Here is an 18,520-nt window from a genome sequence, read left to right on the forward strand (position 1 = left end):
CTGGCTGACACTCTGTCGATGTGTAGTCTAGTTAGGGTTGAGTGTGTGGGTATACTTTGAAGCAAACCTTCGTCCTCTTCTCCCTCTTCCTCCTCTTCCTCTTCCTCCTTCCTCCTGCTTTCACCACTTGGCGGATTGCCGCTCTCGAGGCACCAGGAAGTGTCGATATGTTTTTGTTATTTTTCTGGATATGTTTATTTTGTGGGGATTGTCATAACCGCTATGGGTTGGTGATTTTGGTTCAACAGAGGGGCGAATTATACAAGTCGTAAACTACATATTTCCCAGATAATTCTATGTGTGTGTGTGTGTGTGTGGTCCTTTTTTCACTCTGACTGAGTTCATAACCAAACGCCTCAAATACTCCTGCAATTATTAGTGGTGGATTCTGATGCAAATGTCAGCGCATGTGAATGTACTGGAGAGATGAAGTCAAGGATTTGAGGATTTCTATTTCAGCATACAGTCTGCAGGGAGCCACCTGGAGAGTAGGATCACTGAGTAACTGTCTGACGGTTTAAAAAGCCTAGCATATATATATATCCAGTCAGGTAGTAAAGTCAGCATAATTCACTCAGTTATTGTATAGACACAGATGAATGATGTCTGCCCAGGTGGTTGTATTGCTGATTCCTAGAGCTCTAATCTAAGCACAGATCATGCAGTGTTGGGTTGTTTACTTTACGACTGCCTTCCTCTGAGAACCATATGAGCCGAAAAAAGCTTTATTTCATCCCTCGATAGCAGGGGAAAGTAGTTATGCTATTTTCTGGCAATACAATAACAAAGCACTTCAATTTCACAGGTGGCATAAACAGGAAAAACAGTAGTAATTCATTCCCCCCATTTGCTTTCTCAGAAAAAGCCCTGATCATTCAAACAAGTTCACATTACAGACATTAAACTAACCATATTACTTTTTTTTCTCTCCTCTCCCTTGTTCCTCCCTCTCTTTGTCTGGCAGGGGGCCGTTCAGTGTGGTACGGCGATGCATCAACAGAGAGACAGGACAACAGTTTGCGGTGAAGATCGTGGACGTGGCAAAATTCACTTCCAGTCCTGGCCTCAGCACAGAAGGTAAGGGGCGCAAGGAGTCCTCTCTGGCCTGTCGCACTCTCTGTCTGTCTGTCTGTTTATCTGTCTGTCTGTCTGTCTGTCTGTCTGTCTGTCTATATCTTCATGTCTTCCTGGCATGCGTGGAAGTTCTCAAAATGGCTGTGGATTTGGCTATATACTGTAGCACAAATGGTGGAGAGTACATTTGCATCCCCGGTGTAAACAAACCCAAAGTGCCTCCATTTAAATCAGTCATCGGAGCTATAGAACAGTGTCATTTCCACCTGGCTGGCTAACCGACTATCGAGACATCCTGTGAAGAGTCACAAGTCATTCAGAAGTGTGGAGAAAACCGATGACTCACAGGAAGTGGGGGAAACCCAGGAAACTTGGACGAGGTCCAAGAAGCCTCCCTGAAGCCGCTCTGAGGTGGGCTCTTAAAAAAAAAAAAAAAAAAAAAAAAGTCTCCTCCACCAAATCAGGGTCCTTTTTTAGCATTGCGTGCCAGCGAGGCGCCGGGCTAGACGCTAAGGAGCCCTGACAGAGCTGCTGAGCCCACACTCTGAGAGAGGACGGGGAGGAAGAGGAGCCGCGGGTGACCTTGAGCGAGCTCCACGGCGGCCGGAGGAAGCGCTCTGCTCTCTGCGGTCGGAAGTGGCCGAATTAAATGGGTCCCTGGGGAGCCTCTAATAGCTGGCATGTAGCGTGCAGCAGCAGCAGCAGGAGGAAGAGGAAGAGGGAGGAGGAGTGTACGCACGGAGTGGGTCTCAGTATGGGTCTGAGTGCGCCTTCACACACACACAGTACGCTTCTTGTGTGAGATGATTCAGGGCTGGACCGTACTTCCAGCCACAGGTTCTCACATCTACTCCTAGAGCCTCTAGAGGAGGCTTTATATACCTTCTAGCCAACCCTGCTCTGACTGAGCGCACCTATCATCATTATCATGCGCTTGATTGGCTAGCTGTGGTCAGCTAGTAAAGCTGTGTCCACTGGCTAGCTCAGACAGGTATGCAGAGCAATTGGAAGCATGAATAAAAAAGTGGGAGCAGGTGCTGCGTTTGAGAACTGCTAGGATTTGAGGGGGTCTGTAAGCTGACCAGCAAAAGCCTGACATCTGGGTGGACATTACAGCTGAACTCTGTCGAGTCTACCTGACCCAGCCCCACCCAATCCCCTGTATCTATACCATGTTACTGTCAGTCACCAGCAACTCTCCATCTTCCCCAGTGGATGGAGGAGGAGCAGGGAAGAGGAGGGCGTTAGGTGTAGTTAAAGCCGCGTTAGCTCAGCGCAGGGCTGTGCAGTGCAGTGTGGTGACACACCATTACATGTAGCATAGCCCCTGGGGACAGGTAGTGATTACACAGACTGATGAACACCATTCCTGTTTTGCTCATTCGGGAGGAGTGTGTGTGTGAGGATTGGCGAGGGTGTGTGTGTGTGTGTGTGTGTGTGTGTGTGTGTGTGTGTGTGTGTGTGTGTGTGTGTGTGTGTGTGTGTGTGTGTGGGTGTGGGTGTGTGTGTGAGGGTGTGTGTGTGTGAGAGTGTGTGCGTGTGTGTGTGGGCGAGGGTGTGTGTGTGTGTGTACAGGTATGTGTGTTTGTGTGTGTGTGTGAGAGAGAGAGAGAAGACAGGGTCTACACATCTAATAGAGGCAGAAGTACATAAAGAAGAAGAAAGGAATGTCCAAGAGTGATGGGCGAAAGAGAGAGAGAGAGATGGAGGTTAGAGTGACTAGGCGACTAGAACCGCTCCAGTACAACTGCTGCTCTCCTGTCTCATCTCAGCAGAGGAGAGAGGCTGTTCACACACACACACACACACACACACACACACTCTCTCTCTCTCTCTCTCTCTCTCTCTCTCTCTCTCTCTCTCTCTCTCTCTCTCTCTCTCACATCACATATAGGCGTGAGCGGAATGTTAAAAGTGCTGGATATCGAATGTGATCGGACGGAGGGATAGGAGGAAAGTAAATGAAGAGAGGGTGAGAGATGGAGGGAGGGAGAGAAGAGCCTACTTGATGGGGGTTAGAGTCTCGTGACAGCAGGCAGGGGTTAGAGCTGAGACCCCTAAACGCTTCCCAAATCTCTCCCTCTCCCGGTGCTCCTGAGAGGGCTACCAGCAGGGCATACTTATTCTCATCTCTCTCTCTCTCTCTCTCTTCTCTCTCTCGCTCTTTCTCCCTCCCTCTCCTTCACTTAGATACATAGTCATTTTTTTCTTTCCCAGCTTTAGTCATTCCCTCTCTCTCTCTCTCTCTATCCCTCTCTCGTCAGCCCGAGGCCTGGTATTACCACAGTGTTCTGCTGGATTTCAGACTCATTTCCTTTTGAGCTTTTCAGATGGTCTACATAAGCCTTTGACTATCTTAGCATTCCTAGCCTCCCACTGTATGTGCATGAGATACAGGCCAATACACATGCACACAGACATGTTTGTCTATATATATATATATATATATATATATATATATATATATATGTGTATGTATATATGTATATATATGTATATGTATATATGTATGAAAAGATAAGCTTATCAAATGTAAAGATAGATATATGACTTTATGCAGATAGTATTACATGAAAGCTCCTGAATACAGGCACACACACACAGACACACATCAACACACGCACACACACACACACACACACAATCATACACACGGTGACTGATTTGCTCACCCAGTGAATTAGCCGTAGGCCTGCAGCTGTCCAGTGAGCTGCTTTGAAGTCTCTTATCCTTCCCATGAGCTAACACAGAGGAGAGAGTATCATAAATCACACACGTACACACACACACACACACACACATACACACAAACACACACACACACACACCACGCTCTCTCTACTTTCTCTCATGCTCTTCCTCTGTGTTTTGTCTCTGACATGCAATTATCTTCTCACAGATACAACTGCACACAAACACACACACATTCAAAAACAGACATACATAGTTACAGACAAACACACCATACCACACCACACACAAACTACCCTGCCCTTAGCAAACACACCCTCCTCTAATAATATGATATCCTTGACATTCACTTCATTGTGTTGTGCCCTAAAATGCACAATTTGCTCCAGGTATCACTTACCATACCATCTGTCTTTGCTTTGTGTATTAGACAGCTGAACAGCGAAAGGTTAAACTATGTGGCCAGCAATGTAAGTTTATAAAAAAGAGTCACAAATACACAAATGTCTGTGTACGTCCCTGTTGGGTTTATTAAAAATAATATTATGGATTATACTGCTGGCCTCTGTATATAACATTAGGATTCTTAATTGCCTTTTTTATTCAGATAAAAGTAGTGGAGTATGTAAAGAAGGGAATTTAGGCAATGTCCTTTCCCCCACTAAATTAATGGTAATACAGTTAATAACCCTGACTGGCACACACACACACACACACACACACACACACACACACACGTGTACAGCTAAAAGAGGCTTGGCCACCGGAGAGGTTGGCTCTCGTTGCGTCTGTGTGGTAATGTCCACCTCAGATCCATTTCCACCTCCATTAAATCTTCGCGCTGGCTAGTGGCCACTACGGTGACAGCACGGCAAAGCAGAGTCCCCAAACAACCCTCCCGCTGCCCTCTCCTGTCCAGACTGCCCACTCCAGGAGGCCGACGTCGGCTGCTGACACACAGGTGTCTCCTGAGGACAACTAGTCTTGGTCTCGGGGCCTTCATCCTGCTTACTGTTTCCTTGCAGTTAACTATATTTTAATACTGTCTCTGATTTTGTAATTGAATGGTTACGTTGTGATAATTGCACCCAACAGCTCTTTTCCTTGGCCATTCTATGGGGGAATGCTCATGTTAACCTTGCCACATAAATAAGTACAATTGAATTTGGTAGCTGTTTTGCTTTAATAGAGCATTTTGCTAAAGGTTTAGTTCACACACTGGAGTGGCGGTTCAGTCATGCGAGCACCATGCATTATTCATGTGCTATCCGATACAGTGGAGAGCTATGGTATGGACAGGAGTATTGGCAACATCCTTATTGGTGCTTTGGACGGTCGGAACAGCCTCTACGTCAACTGAAGGAAAAGTAATTGAAAAAATGGAGTGAGTCCATTGAAGGCTGTGAGGAAAGAGAGACAGGGTGAGAGATTTGGGGCAGAAGGAACAGGAGCATGAGCAGGGCAAAAATGCAAAAAGCCCGGGAGAGGGAGAGAGAGGGGGAGGGAGGGAGAGAGAGGAAGACGGAGGGAGGCAAAGCAAGGGGGCGGAAATGAAGGAGAGAGAAAATTGAAGCGGACAGCGCAGTCACACTTGGACTGGAAAAGCAACTACTCCAGGGAAGAGAGATGGAGGGCTGCTCAACTGCAGCGGTGATTAAAACACACACACACACACACACACACACATGCCCACACACACACACCCCCCCCCCCCCCCCCCCACACACACACACACACACACACACACACACACACACACACACACGCACGCTAAGCCCACAGAGTTTTGGAACTAATGAAGAAAAAGGAGAATTCCACACAGCTTCACGGTCTGTACACTGTAAAAAAAAATCCGTTGATTTTACGGTGAAAAACTGGCAGCTGTGGTTGCCAGAATTTCACCGTAATAAATACAGTACAAAAATTCTGTTATTTTTACGGAAAAACCCAGCAGCTAGATTACCAGAACTTTACCGTAATAAATACAATAGAAAGAATTCCGTTATTTTAACGGTGAAAGACTGGCAGCTGGGTTGCCGCACTTTGACCGTAATAAATACGGAAAAAAAATTCCGTCATTTTAACGGTGAAAGACTGGCAGCTGGGTTGCCGCACTTTGACCGTAATAAATACGGAAAAAAAAACAATTCCGTCATTTTAACAGTGAAAGACCGGCATCTGGGTTGCCAAAATTTTACCGTAATAAATACAGTTTAACCATCTCTACATTTACGCTAAAATGTATGTTGATTTTACGATTAACTTTTGTTTCAAACACATTTTACTGTATACATTAACTAACACCCTAACAAATCCGTCTGAACAGTCTCTACTACTATTTTACCTATCCTATGTTTACCACACAAATCAACCATACAATTAACAGTTTGGTAAAAAAGACAACTTTATTCCTAGAACTTACAATCATCTATGCCCTAATCAGTTAATAAGCTGTTAGTTGGCCATTCTGCCCATGTTGTACCAAAATGTCTTGTCAAAAACAATGAGCTTGAATAGAATTACCAGGAATACCTCCCTTCTTACATAGTAATTAGGCATAAGTCCACAGATTTCAACAGTCTTATGGCATGGAAAAAGTCCAGGTCTGCAAAACTTTGAGATGTTTCAAAGGTGTTGCCTTTCTGTGGCTTGTGAAGTCAAAAAAGGGACAGTACTGGACATCAAGAATCTACCCTGGCTTGTAGGTGTGCCGAAGGAGAAAGGTCAGCTGCTTCAGCCCTTTCTGGCGCCATTGAATGGATCAGGAACATCGGCATAGGAAGAGAAAACAAAGGCACTTTTAAGTCATATCTACAACGAGTACTGGTAGAATAAAGCAATTCATAAATTTACTGTCACATGCAATTGCCACCAGCTCAGTAGGTACATAGTTTATCAGTTAAAAGTTGACACATTGCTGGGGTGGAACCTGCAGAATATAACAGATAGTAACAAAACCCCAAGACCCCATAACACAACGCTGATTAGTCTCACCATGGACTGCTACTGCCGAGCCAACCAACAGGCTGTATCTTTCCCTTCTTCAGAGGTGAGCGGGACATTGGCTTGGTCTGGCAGGAGTGAATTGATGAAACATTATGAAAAATTATGACTGACACAAAGGAACATAGTGGGAAAATAGGCAAAAGGTAGTAGACAGCCAGGGCTGTAGTGGAGACTAAACTCAAGTAAACACAGTTTACCCCTCTCAAATTTGAGTTTATCCACCCCTCGATAGAATTTATACATGAAAATCAACTTAAAGTGTAACACCGGCGAACTTCGCTTGTAGGCTCTATGTGTGCATGGGCACAAGTCAAAAATTCGGTCAACGAGACGATTACGTCCAAACCCGCATCTTCCAGTAGTAGTGTTCTACTCACTTTCAGCTGTATTGCTTCTATGGGTGAACTGTGGGCAAGTGGGACACACTCACAAAATGTCAATCTATAAACACTTAGAAATTCAAGGTTTTAGTTTGGTTTATAGAAGGTTCAACATTGCATAAAACTTTGTTCAAAGTATTATCAGGGTCTCTACATATGAACTCGAGCATAGAGAACATTGTTTGAGCACAGTTTATAAACACCTTTGTTTCTGAAGACTGCACATTTGCGTATCCTAACAATCCAAGATGGCGGCGAGAGGGAGTGGCTAAGGTAAGCAAATGTGCAAATGTGTGTCTTTAGAAAAAAACGTTTTAATGAACTCTGTGTCTACATATGAACTTGAGCATAGAAAACATAGTTTGAGCACTAACCACTAACAAAATTAGCAACATCTTACCTTTAATATTAGATGACTGCCAACTTGAATAGCTGAGGAAAAGGGGCTGACCTGCAAGGACGAGACAATGTTAACTTTCACCAATATATCACATTGTTATAACTTACAAAAGAATAGATTTGCATCATCTTTGACATGTTGCCACATGTGGCTGCTAAATTGTATACAATGTGAATGAATGAAAAGTCAAAACAGAAAGTTTTCCAGCACACCTTAGACATAGCAGCTTTATTTGGGCCTGGGTCTTCCTTGAACACAGTGATAATTTCTGGCAGAGAGGGGACTCAATCCTAAGTCGACCCAGTCGTTCGTGCTGCTGCTTGGCAGGTCAAAAGAAAATTTAGGGGTGAATGGCACACAAACTAGATTGAAAAAAAAATGTAAAACTACATTAGCAAACTTATTACATATTATATTACATTACATTCCTTTACTTATACAACCAAGCATTTCAATTAAAAATGTTCATTTGCTACCTGACAGTTCTTAAGTATGTCTAGCTTAGCTTTGAATAGCAATCTGTAGTTGACTTGACACAGCAGTATTGTCTCAACTAAGAAATGTAAAATGCATTCTATTGACTTACCAGCATAGTGGGCCTACAGGTCTCCTGTGTGTCCTAGCCCTCCTTCAGGTGTAAGAAGGGTGTTGTGTCCTGTTCTAGATGGTCTGATCTGGAAGAGGGGATTAACAGGGGATTGATGAGACATTAGGGCTGATGCAGTAGGAGCAAGATGTAATGTTGGTGGACAAGCATTACAATATAAATGAAAGCATAAATGATCAAGGCAGAGACAAGAAATCAGGGATACTTACCATGGTTGGCGAGAGCGAGAAAGAGAGAGAGAGAGAAACAGAGAGACATTGCATACCTTTTACATATACTCATCATTGGTTCCATAGTTGTTCTAACCAAGTAGTAATGAGAATGAACCATCTACAGTTCAAAAAAGACTTACCGAATTCATGCTTGCTTTTCTTATTGGAAATACAGCGCCAGTTTTTTTTTTACAATTGAAATTACTGCTTTATCGGAATTTCTGTTGAACAGTTTTACTTAATTTACTGAAGAGTTCAATCTATAACATAAAACTGGACATTTAATTTTTACTAACCTGTACAATGACAAAACTCTACATCAGTTAACATTTCTGTGGCAATAAATTATCACTGTACCTTGTTGATACCCTGTTGAGACAAACCAATCAAATACATAAATATTAAGTCCTCAGCAATGCAATGATATTTCTACCTTTCCCTTACACTCAACAGACGAAGCACTTTGCAATGCACGCCTTAGCAGACAGAACAGCTCCACAAAATGTGACTGGGAAGCATGGCTAAAACGAGCGCGAAAAAAAAACCTCCTCCCCAAACGTTCAGAAACCCTATTCACCACTTCACTTCTAAATAGCCTACTCCTAGTAAAGAAAATGTAAAAACTTACCTGTAGACGTCTCTCCCAACATACCTGCAACATAAAGATTAGGCAACGTTAACTTGCATCAAACCAATACGATTTCCAATGCACAATTTTCCTGTTAACATTAGCCAAAACTATGCTTTAACTCTAGCAATTATCCAATTACTAACTGTAAAGGTCCAAACAATGAATGTATTCAATAAAACATGTTTAACACCTAATGTGCTTCAACGCCAAAAGTTTCGCCTGGAAACATAAAGCAAGGCTAAATGACTGGAACTCCCGTCAAGTCATTTCAAGCTTCTGTGCACAATGAAGGGATTAACGTTAATAAAATGGCGTTCTCAATCAGAACTCAGTTAAATATTTCACACTGAGACAATTGACATTCCAGCTCAGAATATAGACTTAATGACTGTAGAGAAAAACGGTGTAGACTAAGTATGATATCTCCGTATTATTACAAGTTAGAATCGAAGCACAATATACATAATCTAAGGTAATGTTTACATTAATCAAAGCATGGTCAGAAATCTGAATGCTAGCTGGCAATTTTGTCATAGGCTAACGTTATCCTACAACAGAGATTCAGATAAGATAAGATAGTATTTTATTCATCCCGAAGAAAATTCTAGACGTAAGCCATTGCAAACACAAGAAGCTTAGAATTGCATTACTAATTAATACTTTTAATCAGATTGAACTCTTCAATAGTGATGTGCCCAATAAAGCGAGGCTTCGGAGCTTGTGTCGAGCAGAAAGGGGCGTGCCAGATGAAGCCCCGGTTCGAGGCTTGTGTCGTTTCCATAAAAATCATGTGACTGATGACAAACGAGGCCTCGGTTTGTGAGTGTGACGTCTGAAGCTTCGTTTGGGACACACACCCACGTGACTGCTTCGGAATCTGACTCAAAAGCATTGCGCGAACCAGGGCACCCGCTCTAGTGTCGGAATGAGTTGTGTTGTATTGCAAGTCAGGCGAAATTTGTGGGTAGCCCTGTTTTATATAGGATGCTTTCTCTGTTTGGGAATTTACGTTCTTTTCTTTCCGGAAAATGTCCATAATCCATAATATCATGCACATAGAAATAAAGAAGAAATAGCCTAGGCCTAGCCTAAAGCTTTGCCATTTAGAACAATGACATTAAAACGTGTCTGTGTTGCAATCTTGTCTCAACTTCAATCATGTAATTTAAAAGCAATACAGGCTAATAATTTCTATGTAGGCTTAACAATAATGGCTGACATAATATTTTCCTTTTATTGAAAGTTTGATTCATGAAACGTCAATGTCGGGCCATATTGGTTTAATTAGGTGCCTGGTCGTTTCCTTTTCACTCTCGTCCATAGCGTGTTGAGGTTGATAACACTTCGTCCTGGTTCAGAAGCTAAGTAGTGTCTACTGCGGGCGTTAAGTGGATGGTAGACCGATTGGATCATTGACTGGGATAACACGATTTCACGCCTCCACGGAAATACCAATCTCCACGTGATGGCATTATGTTGCCTAATCGTATTTTATTGTATTGAATTGAGACAAACATAAATGCAAATTTCTTGCAACACTTTTAATGTAATGAATGAGAACATTTCGAAGCTTTGGCATTGTGTTGAACGTTGTAGGCATTCTTTTCAACAGTTCGTGGCTGCGATAATTTATGCAAACCACCAGATGTCGCTGTGTTTTCCTTGTCTTCCATGTTTCGAAGCTTCGGCACATTACTCGGCACATTAGGGAAATGTGTCGAGTAGCGCTCGAGGCTTCATTTACCCATCACTACTCTTCAATTTATTAAATTGTCGTTTTCATTACTTACCATCTCACAAATCACTGTCTCCTTCGCGAACAAAATGGCGGTTGATATTTGGCCATGTGGTTTAACTAACAAAATGCAGCGCCACCTATAGGCTAGCTTGGGGAAATACCTTGGGGAAAATTCAGTGATTTAATGCACATGGACATAGATGGCTAATGCATATTAATTCGTTAATTTACATACATTATTATATTATATGTATAAATCAAAGAAGGGTGCTTAGACAATTTGATTCATCCATTAGACTACCTGCAGTGAATTTTACAGGGGTAACCAGTATTTTTTACAGAAAATAAAAGCAAAATATTAATGTGTTTTGTTCTATGTATTATGTCATATTTCTAATAGACCTCTCCAGAATATATCCCGCCTCCTAGCTTCCGTATCCATCCAACTTCCGGGCGTGGATTGTCTATGGGAAATAACATGGCGTTTTGAAAGATCGTACCTGTCAAACTCTGTAGGTGACAAAGTAGAAAAAGCTGCTGGGCAGATTGACCTACACACTTCTGCCATCTAGTTTCCACTGGATTTTTTGATTTTCGGTGCCGTTTAAGTAGTATAGTCTATAGTATACTACTTAAACGGCACCGACAATCAAAAAATCCAGTGGAAACTATATGGCAGAAGTGTGTAGGCCAATCTGCCCACCAGCTTTTTCAACTTCGCTACCTACAGATGTTTTACCGGTATGATATTTCGAAACGCCATGTTATTTCTCATAGACAATCCACGCCCGGAAGTTGGATGGATACGGAAGTTACGGAGGCGGGACTTATTCTGGAGAGGTCAATGGTAAATCAGACTATTTATCCGCCCTATAATGCACTTCGGCTCCCCATTCTGAAGTTCAAAAAGACCAGCGAAATTTCACCTCGGGGCCGTGACAGCCAAACCGCTAACCTTTTGACTGCAGTGTCTAGCCAGCCCAGTGGTGGCAAGCGAGCTAGTTCAAACGTTTAAGTACTTAATGAAGATATCCAGGGGTCTTTATGCCTTGACTAAGTTGATGTTGCTTATAAACAACAATTCATATTCATAGAAACAACAAGATCAATAAGACATAATATATTTCATACCTGTGTTACAGCATGTAGCCTAGCTGTCTAGCTAGGTTTACAATGCAATCCAATGTCCGAACATACTAGCAGTTCGCTTGTCAGCTAGCTAAAAAGTTTCAGTGTTTAAACTAACATATAGTGGTCTATTTAGTGGTGTATGTGCCCTGACTAAGTTCGTGTGGCATATAAACCACAATTTGTGTTGATACAAGTGCCAATGTTCGTGTAGAAACATTTTAATCACATACAAATGTTCGTGTTACAGCTCAGGTAGTCTCCGCCATCTTGGTCAGACTTTTTTGTAACTCCCGCCTCCAAACACAAACACGGGACCTGATTGGTTCTCGATTGGTCCTCATTTCGCCTGCCTCGGTGATTCGCTGTCATTTCGCCTAACCAGGGCGAATTTCGTCTCCATTCAACCTCAATGAGTGAAGCGAAATTTCGCCATGTGGAAACCGACCGTTAGATGAGGGTAAAAGCGGGAAAAAATTGTGTGCTCCCTGTTTTATACAATATGGCATGTTTCTGTTTTCTTAACGGTTAATCAACGTATTTTCTATACAAAAAAAAGGTGAAATATATGGTTCCAGCTGGTAAACATATTTACAATACTTAACTGTTGTAAGAAATGTTTTCTACCGTTTCTAAGTTTACGGTTTTGTACTGTTGCAATTTCACAAATTTTTACCGTAAAATCTACGGATATTTTTTACAGTGTAGTGTGCACCGGGACAGTGTTGAATAGGTGTGGGAGAGTCCGGTCCTGACATATGTGATGATAAAACATTCTTTGCCAGGCAGTCTTCTGTCTGTCAGGTCCCTCCTCTGTCTTAACCCAATGCTGAGTCAAAAGAAAGGTGAAACAGCCGGTGATGACTGACTCAGAGACTGAAATCACCCAGCTCCACCACTGATCATACCAGTTTGAGGCAGTGTAGGGTAAAAAGTTGTGAGTCAAAATATGCCTGAAGCTGATGACACACAAAGCGACTTTTTTGAGCAGTGTTGCTGGGCACTGTTCCTGAGTATTGTTGTTAAGTTCAATCATCAGCATAATGCTAATTGTCACATCATCCCATCAGAACACTTGGAACCAGTTGTGTCAGTGTTGTGAACTATTCATGTAGTTGCCCAGCAACATTGCTTAAAAGGTTTCCTCATGCATTATCCCTTACTCAATGTGTACTGGGTGCTAAATGGAAGCTGTGTAGACCATAGGGAAGAAGCAGGTGATCTTTGCCCGCACTGTGGAGGAGGTCTTCATCCCTGAAAGAGTGCCTTTGGGCACACAGCCATAGTCCTCTACAGTACTTCAGAAGGTGCACATACATAACAGTGAAGGGCTTTTGGCAGAGGTAGTTTAGGAATGCCATGCCACATATTTAATTTCCTTCACTGCGGAAAATGAATGGCAGACTTTGTAGAAACCTTTTATATAGAAACAAAATGTGTTTTTCTACAATTTCTGCAACCTGATTAAATGAATTGATGTGTAGTTGCAGTTGTCCTCAGCAAATTCTCAGAAAAGTCATTTCTAAACAACTTTTTCTCACCACCTAAAACGCCTATGGCTGACTACTAGTCAGTTTGATTTCCTGTTAAGTGCCTTTAGACAGTACTTGGAAGAACAGCGGTCTGGCAGCTGGACACTGGCACGGAGGCAGGCTACGGATCCTACTCCCTCTCCTGGGTTGTGGATGTTGCCACGTGGTTACAAAAGCGCATTGCCAGGATTTTTATACTATCAGATTTACACGTTTCATGGGACAAATTAATGCTTCTTTCTACATATATGTGACGCCCTGCTTGTTGACACAGTCTGACTGCTCTTTCATTATCCTTCCTGTGTGTGTGTGTGTGTGTGTGTGTGTGTGTGTGTGTGTGTGTGTGTGTGTGTGTGTGTGTGTGTGTGTGTGTGTGTGTGTGTGTGTGTGTGTGTGTGTGTGTGTGTGTGTGAACTCCTGTGTGGGTAGTTGAGAGGAAGCGAACCGTAACTCTACAAGCAGGTGCTGTAGTTTGGACTTAGTTATCTGGCTCTTTTGCTGTGTCTACTGTGTGTGTGTGTGTGTGTGTGTGTGTGCGTTCACGTAAGTGTGTGTGTGTGTGTGTGTGTGTGTGTGTGTGTGTGCGTTCACGTAAGTATGTGCGTGTGTGTGTCCTCTGAGGTTAGCTCCGGCTGCTTCTCCACGCTGCTGCAGTTTTTCCTCTCCCGCAGCGAGGCTGGATAAATCTCATTTGGCGGCTAGAGTCACATTCAGTATGTTTTCTTTTGCTTTTTCACCCTCTCTCTCTTTCACACACACACACACACACTCACTCTCTCTTTTTTGTGTCTTTCTTTCCGTCTCTGCCTCCTCTCTTTTTCTGTCTGTTTATGATAGTCTTTCTCCTTTCTCTCCATCATTTTTTTTTTACTTTTCTTATTCTCCCTTCCTCTTTTTACCACTCAGACATTGTGTCTAGCTTACCCCCCCCCCTCTCTTCCCCCATCTCTGTGATTCACTAGTGAGAGAGTAGGCGCGGGCAGTATGGGCCTGAAGCACATAAGGCTTCTGTTTCTTCCAGAGGCAGCTCATGTGTAAACATCTCAAGAGTCAGGCTCACTTTGCCTCCATCTCTCTGTCCCCCCTTCTCTCTCTCTCTCTCTCTCTCTCTCTCTCTCTCTCTCTCACTCTCACACATAAAAACACACTCTTTCTCTTTTAAGCACACACACACACACACGCGCGTCCAACCCCCGGCTCATTCGGCACCACATTTAGAGGTGTAGGGTCATTCAAAGGTCTGCACTTTAAGTCTAGCACCGTCTCATTGACTCCTCGGAAGATTATTACAGTGCAGAGAAAGAGAGATAGATAGAGAGAGAGAGAAACAGAGAGAGGATGGAGCGAAGAGTGCAATCATCGGTTTCACTGGAGGTCATCGTCGTTAGCCTCTGCTCCATGATGGCGCTTTTATGTTCTCTTCAGTTGTGAAGGTGGGAAGTGCTGTTTCCGTTGATGACAATCTTTCTGCCGTGTTTGTTCTTGTTGTTGATGATGTTGATATTATTTTTAAAGGTTAAAGGGTAGGTGATGTATAGCTGCTCACCAAAGTCCACTTTGAGCTAATGTCTTTCTGTGGAGGCGCACCGTGGATTGTGTGAGGTTTTTTATCGCTCATTCATTTCTGTTTGCTTTTCTGGAGGTGTACAGGGTATGAAAAAAGTTGGTGAGTCGTAAAATTATCCCTCTGCAAAGCCCCTGATTGCAGAGGCAGGCCAGACGCACCGAGACGAGACGCTGTTATTTTCCAGAAAGAAAGGAGGCAAAAGGAGGGGGCGAAATTGCATTAGAACCTTTTTTTTTTTCACCCAGACCAGCTCTTCGGGTTCTTCCATCCCATTCCTTTGCTTTTTCTTATATTAAAACTCTACGCATTAAAACATGCGCGCACACACACACACACACACGCACGCACGCACGCACGCACAATTCCCAACTATAAACCTTAGCACTTCACCTTTGCTGTCTGTCTTCTGCATCTAACTATAAACACCAGTCCACCAACGCCAACCATCGCGACTAGCATGCTTCCTCCACAGTGCCTCTTCAGTAGCCCACACTAATGCCTCCACAGGACCCCCTGTGAAGCCAGACACATCAAGACACCTGCTGCTCAATTAGCAGCAGGTATCAGAAGGAAATCGCAGTGAGCCTCCAGCACAGACCTTTAGTCCAGTCCTGCTGCGGCCAGAGAGCAAGGGATAGAGAAGGGGACGAGAGAAAGGTGGAGAGAGAGAGAGATAGAATGGGACAGAGGTGGTGTTAGAGGGGCTGAGGGTTAAACGGAGAATGAGAGGGAGAGAGGAATAGACACTCCCTCACTCACACACACATACACACACACACTCTCACACACACACACAGAGAGAAACCAAAACAGTACTTGCCACACAGCACATGAAATGAATACTCCCTCATCTCGGGCAGGTGCCTACTGTCTCCTCTGATTATGCACACCTGGGGCTGCAGGCCCCGAGCGCTCTCTCTCTCTCTCTCTCTCTTTCTCTCTCTCTCTTTCTCTCTAGCACAGTGACTCTCTGCTGCTGCGTTTGTATGAGAAGGCTGGAGTGAGCTTTACATGGTTCTGCACTGCAGAGTGAGCTTAGTATGAGCTTCTCACATTTGCTCTGGCTAGGGATTTTTTGTGTGTTCTCTGTGTGTCGGTGCTTTTTCTTTGTGTGTGTGAGTGTGTGTGTGTGTGTGTGTGTGTGTGTGTGTGTGTGTGAGAGTGTGTGAGTGTGTGTGTGTGTGTGTGTGTGTATGCATTTGCCAGTGTGTCTTTGCCAGTGCGTCTTTGCACTCCTCACCTGATGACGCACTGAGCACATCAGACTGTCTGCCTCCTGTTGCCTGGGCGACTCGAGCCCATCTCAGGTGTTCTCCAGACGAGAGGCTGTCTGTTGCCATGGTCGCGTCACGGCAATTGTGTTTATTTTTCTGTGTTTATTTGTTTTCATCACAGGCAGATCTTTTACTTTTGAAGCCAACATGTATCCAGCGCAAGACATTGTCTCACCCACACTCTCAGTCTTTCAGATGCTGTGATTCCCAGTCATTTAACTGGAAAGTTTGCTAGGTTGTCAGTGGTCCTATTGCTGGGTATATCTTTGCTTAGGGTTTGAGAAGAAGGTGGTTTGTTGTATATTAATATTTTCTTTTAAGAGTATTTGAGCAGTCAGTTTACACTTACACACAAACACACACACACACACACACACACAATGTCTCTTTCTCTGTTGCTACGCCTTTTCATGTCTGTACTCGCTCATTCATACCAGCCTCATCACCAGTCACTCTCCTCTTCCTCTGGGCCTCGGTTCCATCCTGTAGTGATGGGGGCAGAAGTTCCATCCTGTAGTGATGGGGCCCTCGGTTCCATCCTGTAGTGATGGGGGCAGAAGTTCCATCCTGTAGTGATGGGGGCAGAAGTTCCATCCTGTAGTGATGGGGCCCTCGGTTCCATCCTGTAGTGATGGGGGCAGAAGTTCCATCCTGTAGTGATGGGGGCAGAAGTTCCATCCTGTAGTGATGGGGGCCTCGGTTCCATCCTGTAGTGATGGGGGCAGAAGTTCCATCCTGTAGTGATGGGGGCAGAAGTTCCATCCTGTAGTGATGGGGGCAGAAGTTCCATCCTGTAGTGATGGGGGCAGAAGTTCCATCCTGTAGTGATGGGGGCAGAAGTTCCATCCTGTAGTGATGGGGGCAGAAGTTCCATCCTGTAGTGATGGGGGCAGAAGTTCCATCCTGTAGTGATGGGGCCCTCGGTTCCATCCTGTAGTGATGGGGGCAGAAGTTCCATCCTGTAGTGATGGGGGCAGAAGTTCTCTGCTGGCTAATATCGACCGTCCCCTCTGCTCATCGATGCCTCTCGACTGGAAAGCTGCTTGTAGGCCCGCCTGCTTTTTTTCTTCTTTTTTTTTTTGCTTGACGCTTCTCATGTTTGCTGCAAAAAAAAAGAGACAAAGGAAAAAAGGAGCGAAAAAAAACAAGGCTGTCAAAATATTGTTTCTCTGTGAATAATTAGAAACAAAATGGAGGGGGAGAAGGTGGAGGGGGAGAGGGTGAAAGCCTATCTATCGATTTCTCCCTGGTCCCCTGTGTCCCTAGTCATGAATCTAGCCAGGGCTGGATCATAAATGTCTGTGATGAAATACAGTGTGGCCCCTCACATTCTCTCTCTCTCTCTCTCTCTCTCTCTCTCTCTCTCTCTCTCTCTCTCTCTCTCTCTCTCTATCTCTCTATCTCTCTCTCTCTCTTTCTCTCTCTCTCTCTCTCTCTTTCTCTCTCTCTCTCTCTTTCTCTTTTCCCAAGTGCATTACAACACCGACTGACTGCTGGACGCCAAGCCCTTTATGGTGCCGCCGCCTTTTTCCCCATAATGCCCTGCCACTGAAGGCTCGGAGCTCAATTCATATCGATAGCTGAGTAATTCAAGCCCTCATTCATTATCAGAGACTGATAGTAGGAGTGAGATATCAGTGTCTGCTAAGAGTGTGTGTGTGTGTGTGTGTGTGTGTGTGTGTGTGTGTGTGTGTGTGTGTGTGTGTGTGTGTGTGTGTGTGTGTGTGTGTGTGTGTGTGTGTGTGTGTGTGTGTGTGTGTGTGTGTGTGAGAGAGAGAGAGAGAGAGAGGTCTGACAGTAGTGTGGGAGTGAGTCACACCTTGTTTTGGTTAGTAGCTCAACACTGATCCAGTGTATCTATAAGGTCTGTGACTGGTTGCACACCTGTACTGGAGTCAGCAGTTATCTAGCGTCTCGCTCACACTCCACTCATCCAGTGTGTGTAATGTGTGGTGTGGTGTGGTGTGTTGTGTTGTGTTGTGTCTGCCCAAGATAGCACAGCACCCGCCAGCTGTTAGCACTGTGATGCTAAAAACCCAGCCGGTTTTTCCAGGTGGCTCCTCCCTTCAGGAGATGGCTACAGCTCATCAGTAACAGTGTGGTTTGCTTTGAGGCGGCGGTTTTGCTCAGCTGCAGATGTTTCCAGAGGCCACAAAGCACTAAAGCACAGCTCCTTCGGGCCCCGAGGGCCAGCAGCAGTGCAGACTGGCCAAGCGCTTTCGCCCTGATGGATGTTGTGCATGGGAGGAGGCTCGCAACACATAGGGAAAAAAAAAAAAA

General features: G+C 44.2%; 1 protein-coding gene and 1 long non-coding RNA gene across 24 annotated transcripts in view; one reads left to right on the forward strand and one right to left on the reverse strand.

The window, feature by feature from the left end:
- The window catches only part of caska (calcium/calmodulin-dependent serine protein kinase a), a 209,068-nt gene that overhangs the window by 87,988 nt on the left and 102,560 nt on the right, over positions 1 to 18,520 (forward strand). For all 11 annotated transcript variants that reach the window (XM_076263321.1, XM_076263327.1, XM_076263323.1 and 8 more), the window contains exon 2: positions 965 to 1,077. In XM_076263321.1, coding sequence (XP_076119436.1) covers positions 965 to 1,077 — 113 coding nt within the window. The remainder of the gene's footprint in view (positions 1 to 964; positions 1,078 to 18,520) is intronic.
- LOC143100306 (uncharacterized) lies at positions 6,203 to 10,954 on the reverse strand. 13 transcript variants are annotated; one of them, XR_012981898.1, is made up of 8 exons: positions 10,792 to 10,954; positions 8,999 to 9,022; positions 8,728 to 8,739; positions 8,138 to 8,220; positions 7,764 to 7,867; positions 7,552 to 7,602; positions 6,760 to 6,836; positions 6,203 to 6,508 (listed from the first exon to the last, which is right to left on the reverse strand). It is a non-coding gene; the product is annotated as an uncharacterized LOC143100306 (long non-coding RNA). The 13 variants fall into 13 exon arrangements; XR_012981890.1 differs by having other exon boundaries at positions 8,138 to 8,591; XR_012981891.1 differs by lacking the exon at positions 10,792 to 10,954 and adding an exon at positions 9,192 to 9,348 and having other exon boundaries at positions 8,138 to 8,591.

This window comes from Alosa pseudoharengus, unplaced genomic scaffold (genome assembly GCF_046254945.1).
Source record: "Alosa pseudoharengus isolate Yale_2024_CS ecotype anadromous, Long Island Sound unplaced genomic scaffold, YU_APseudo_1.1 YU_APseudo_1.1_scf_3, whole genome shotgun sequence".
In the NCBI taxonomy this organism is placed as follows: Eukaryota; Metazoa; Chordata; class Actinopteri; order Clupeiformes; family Clupeidae; genus Alosa; species Alosa pseudoharengus.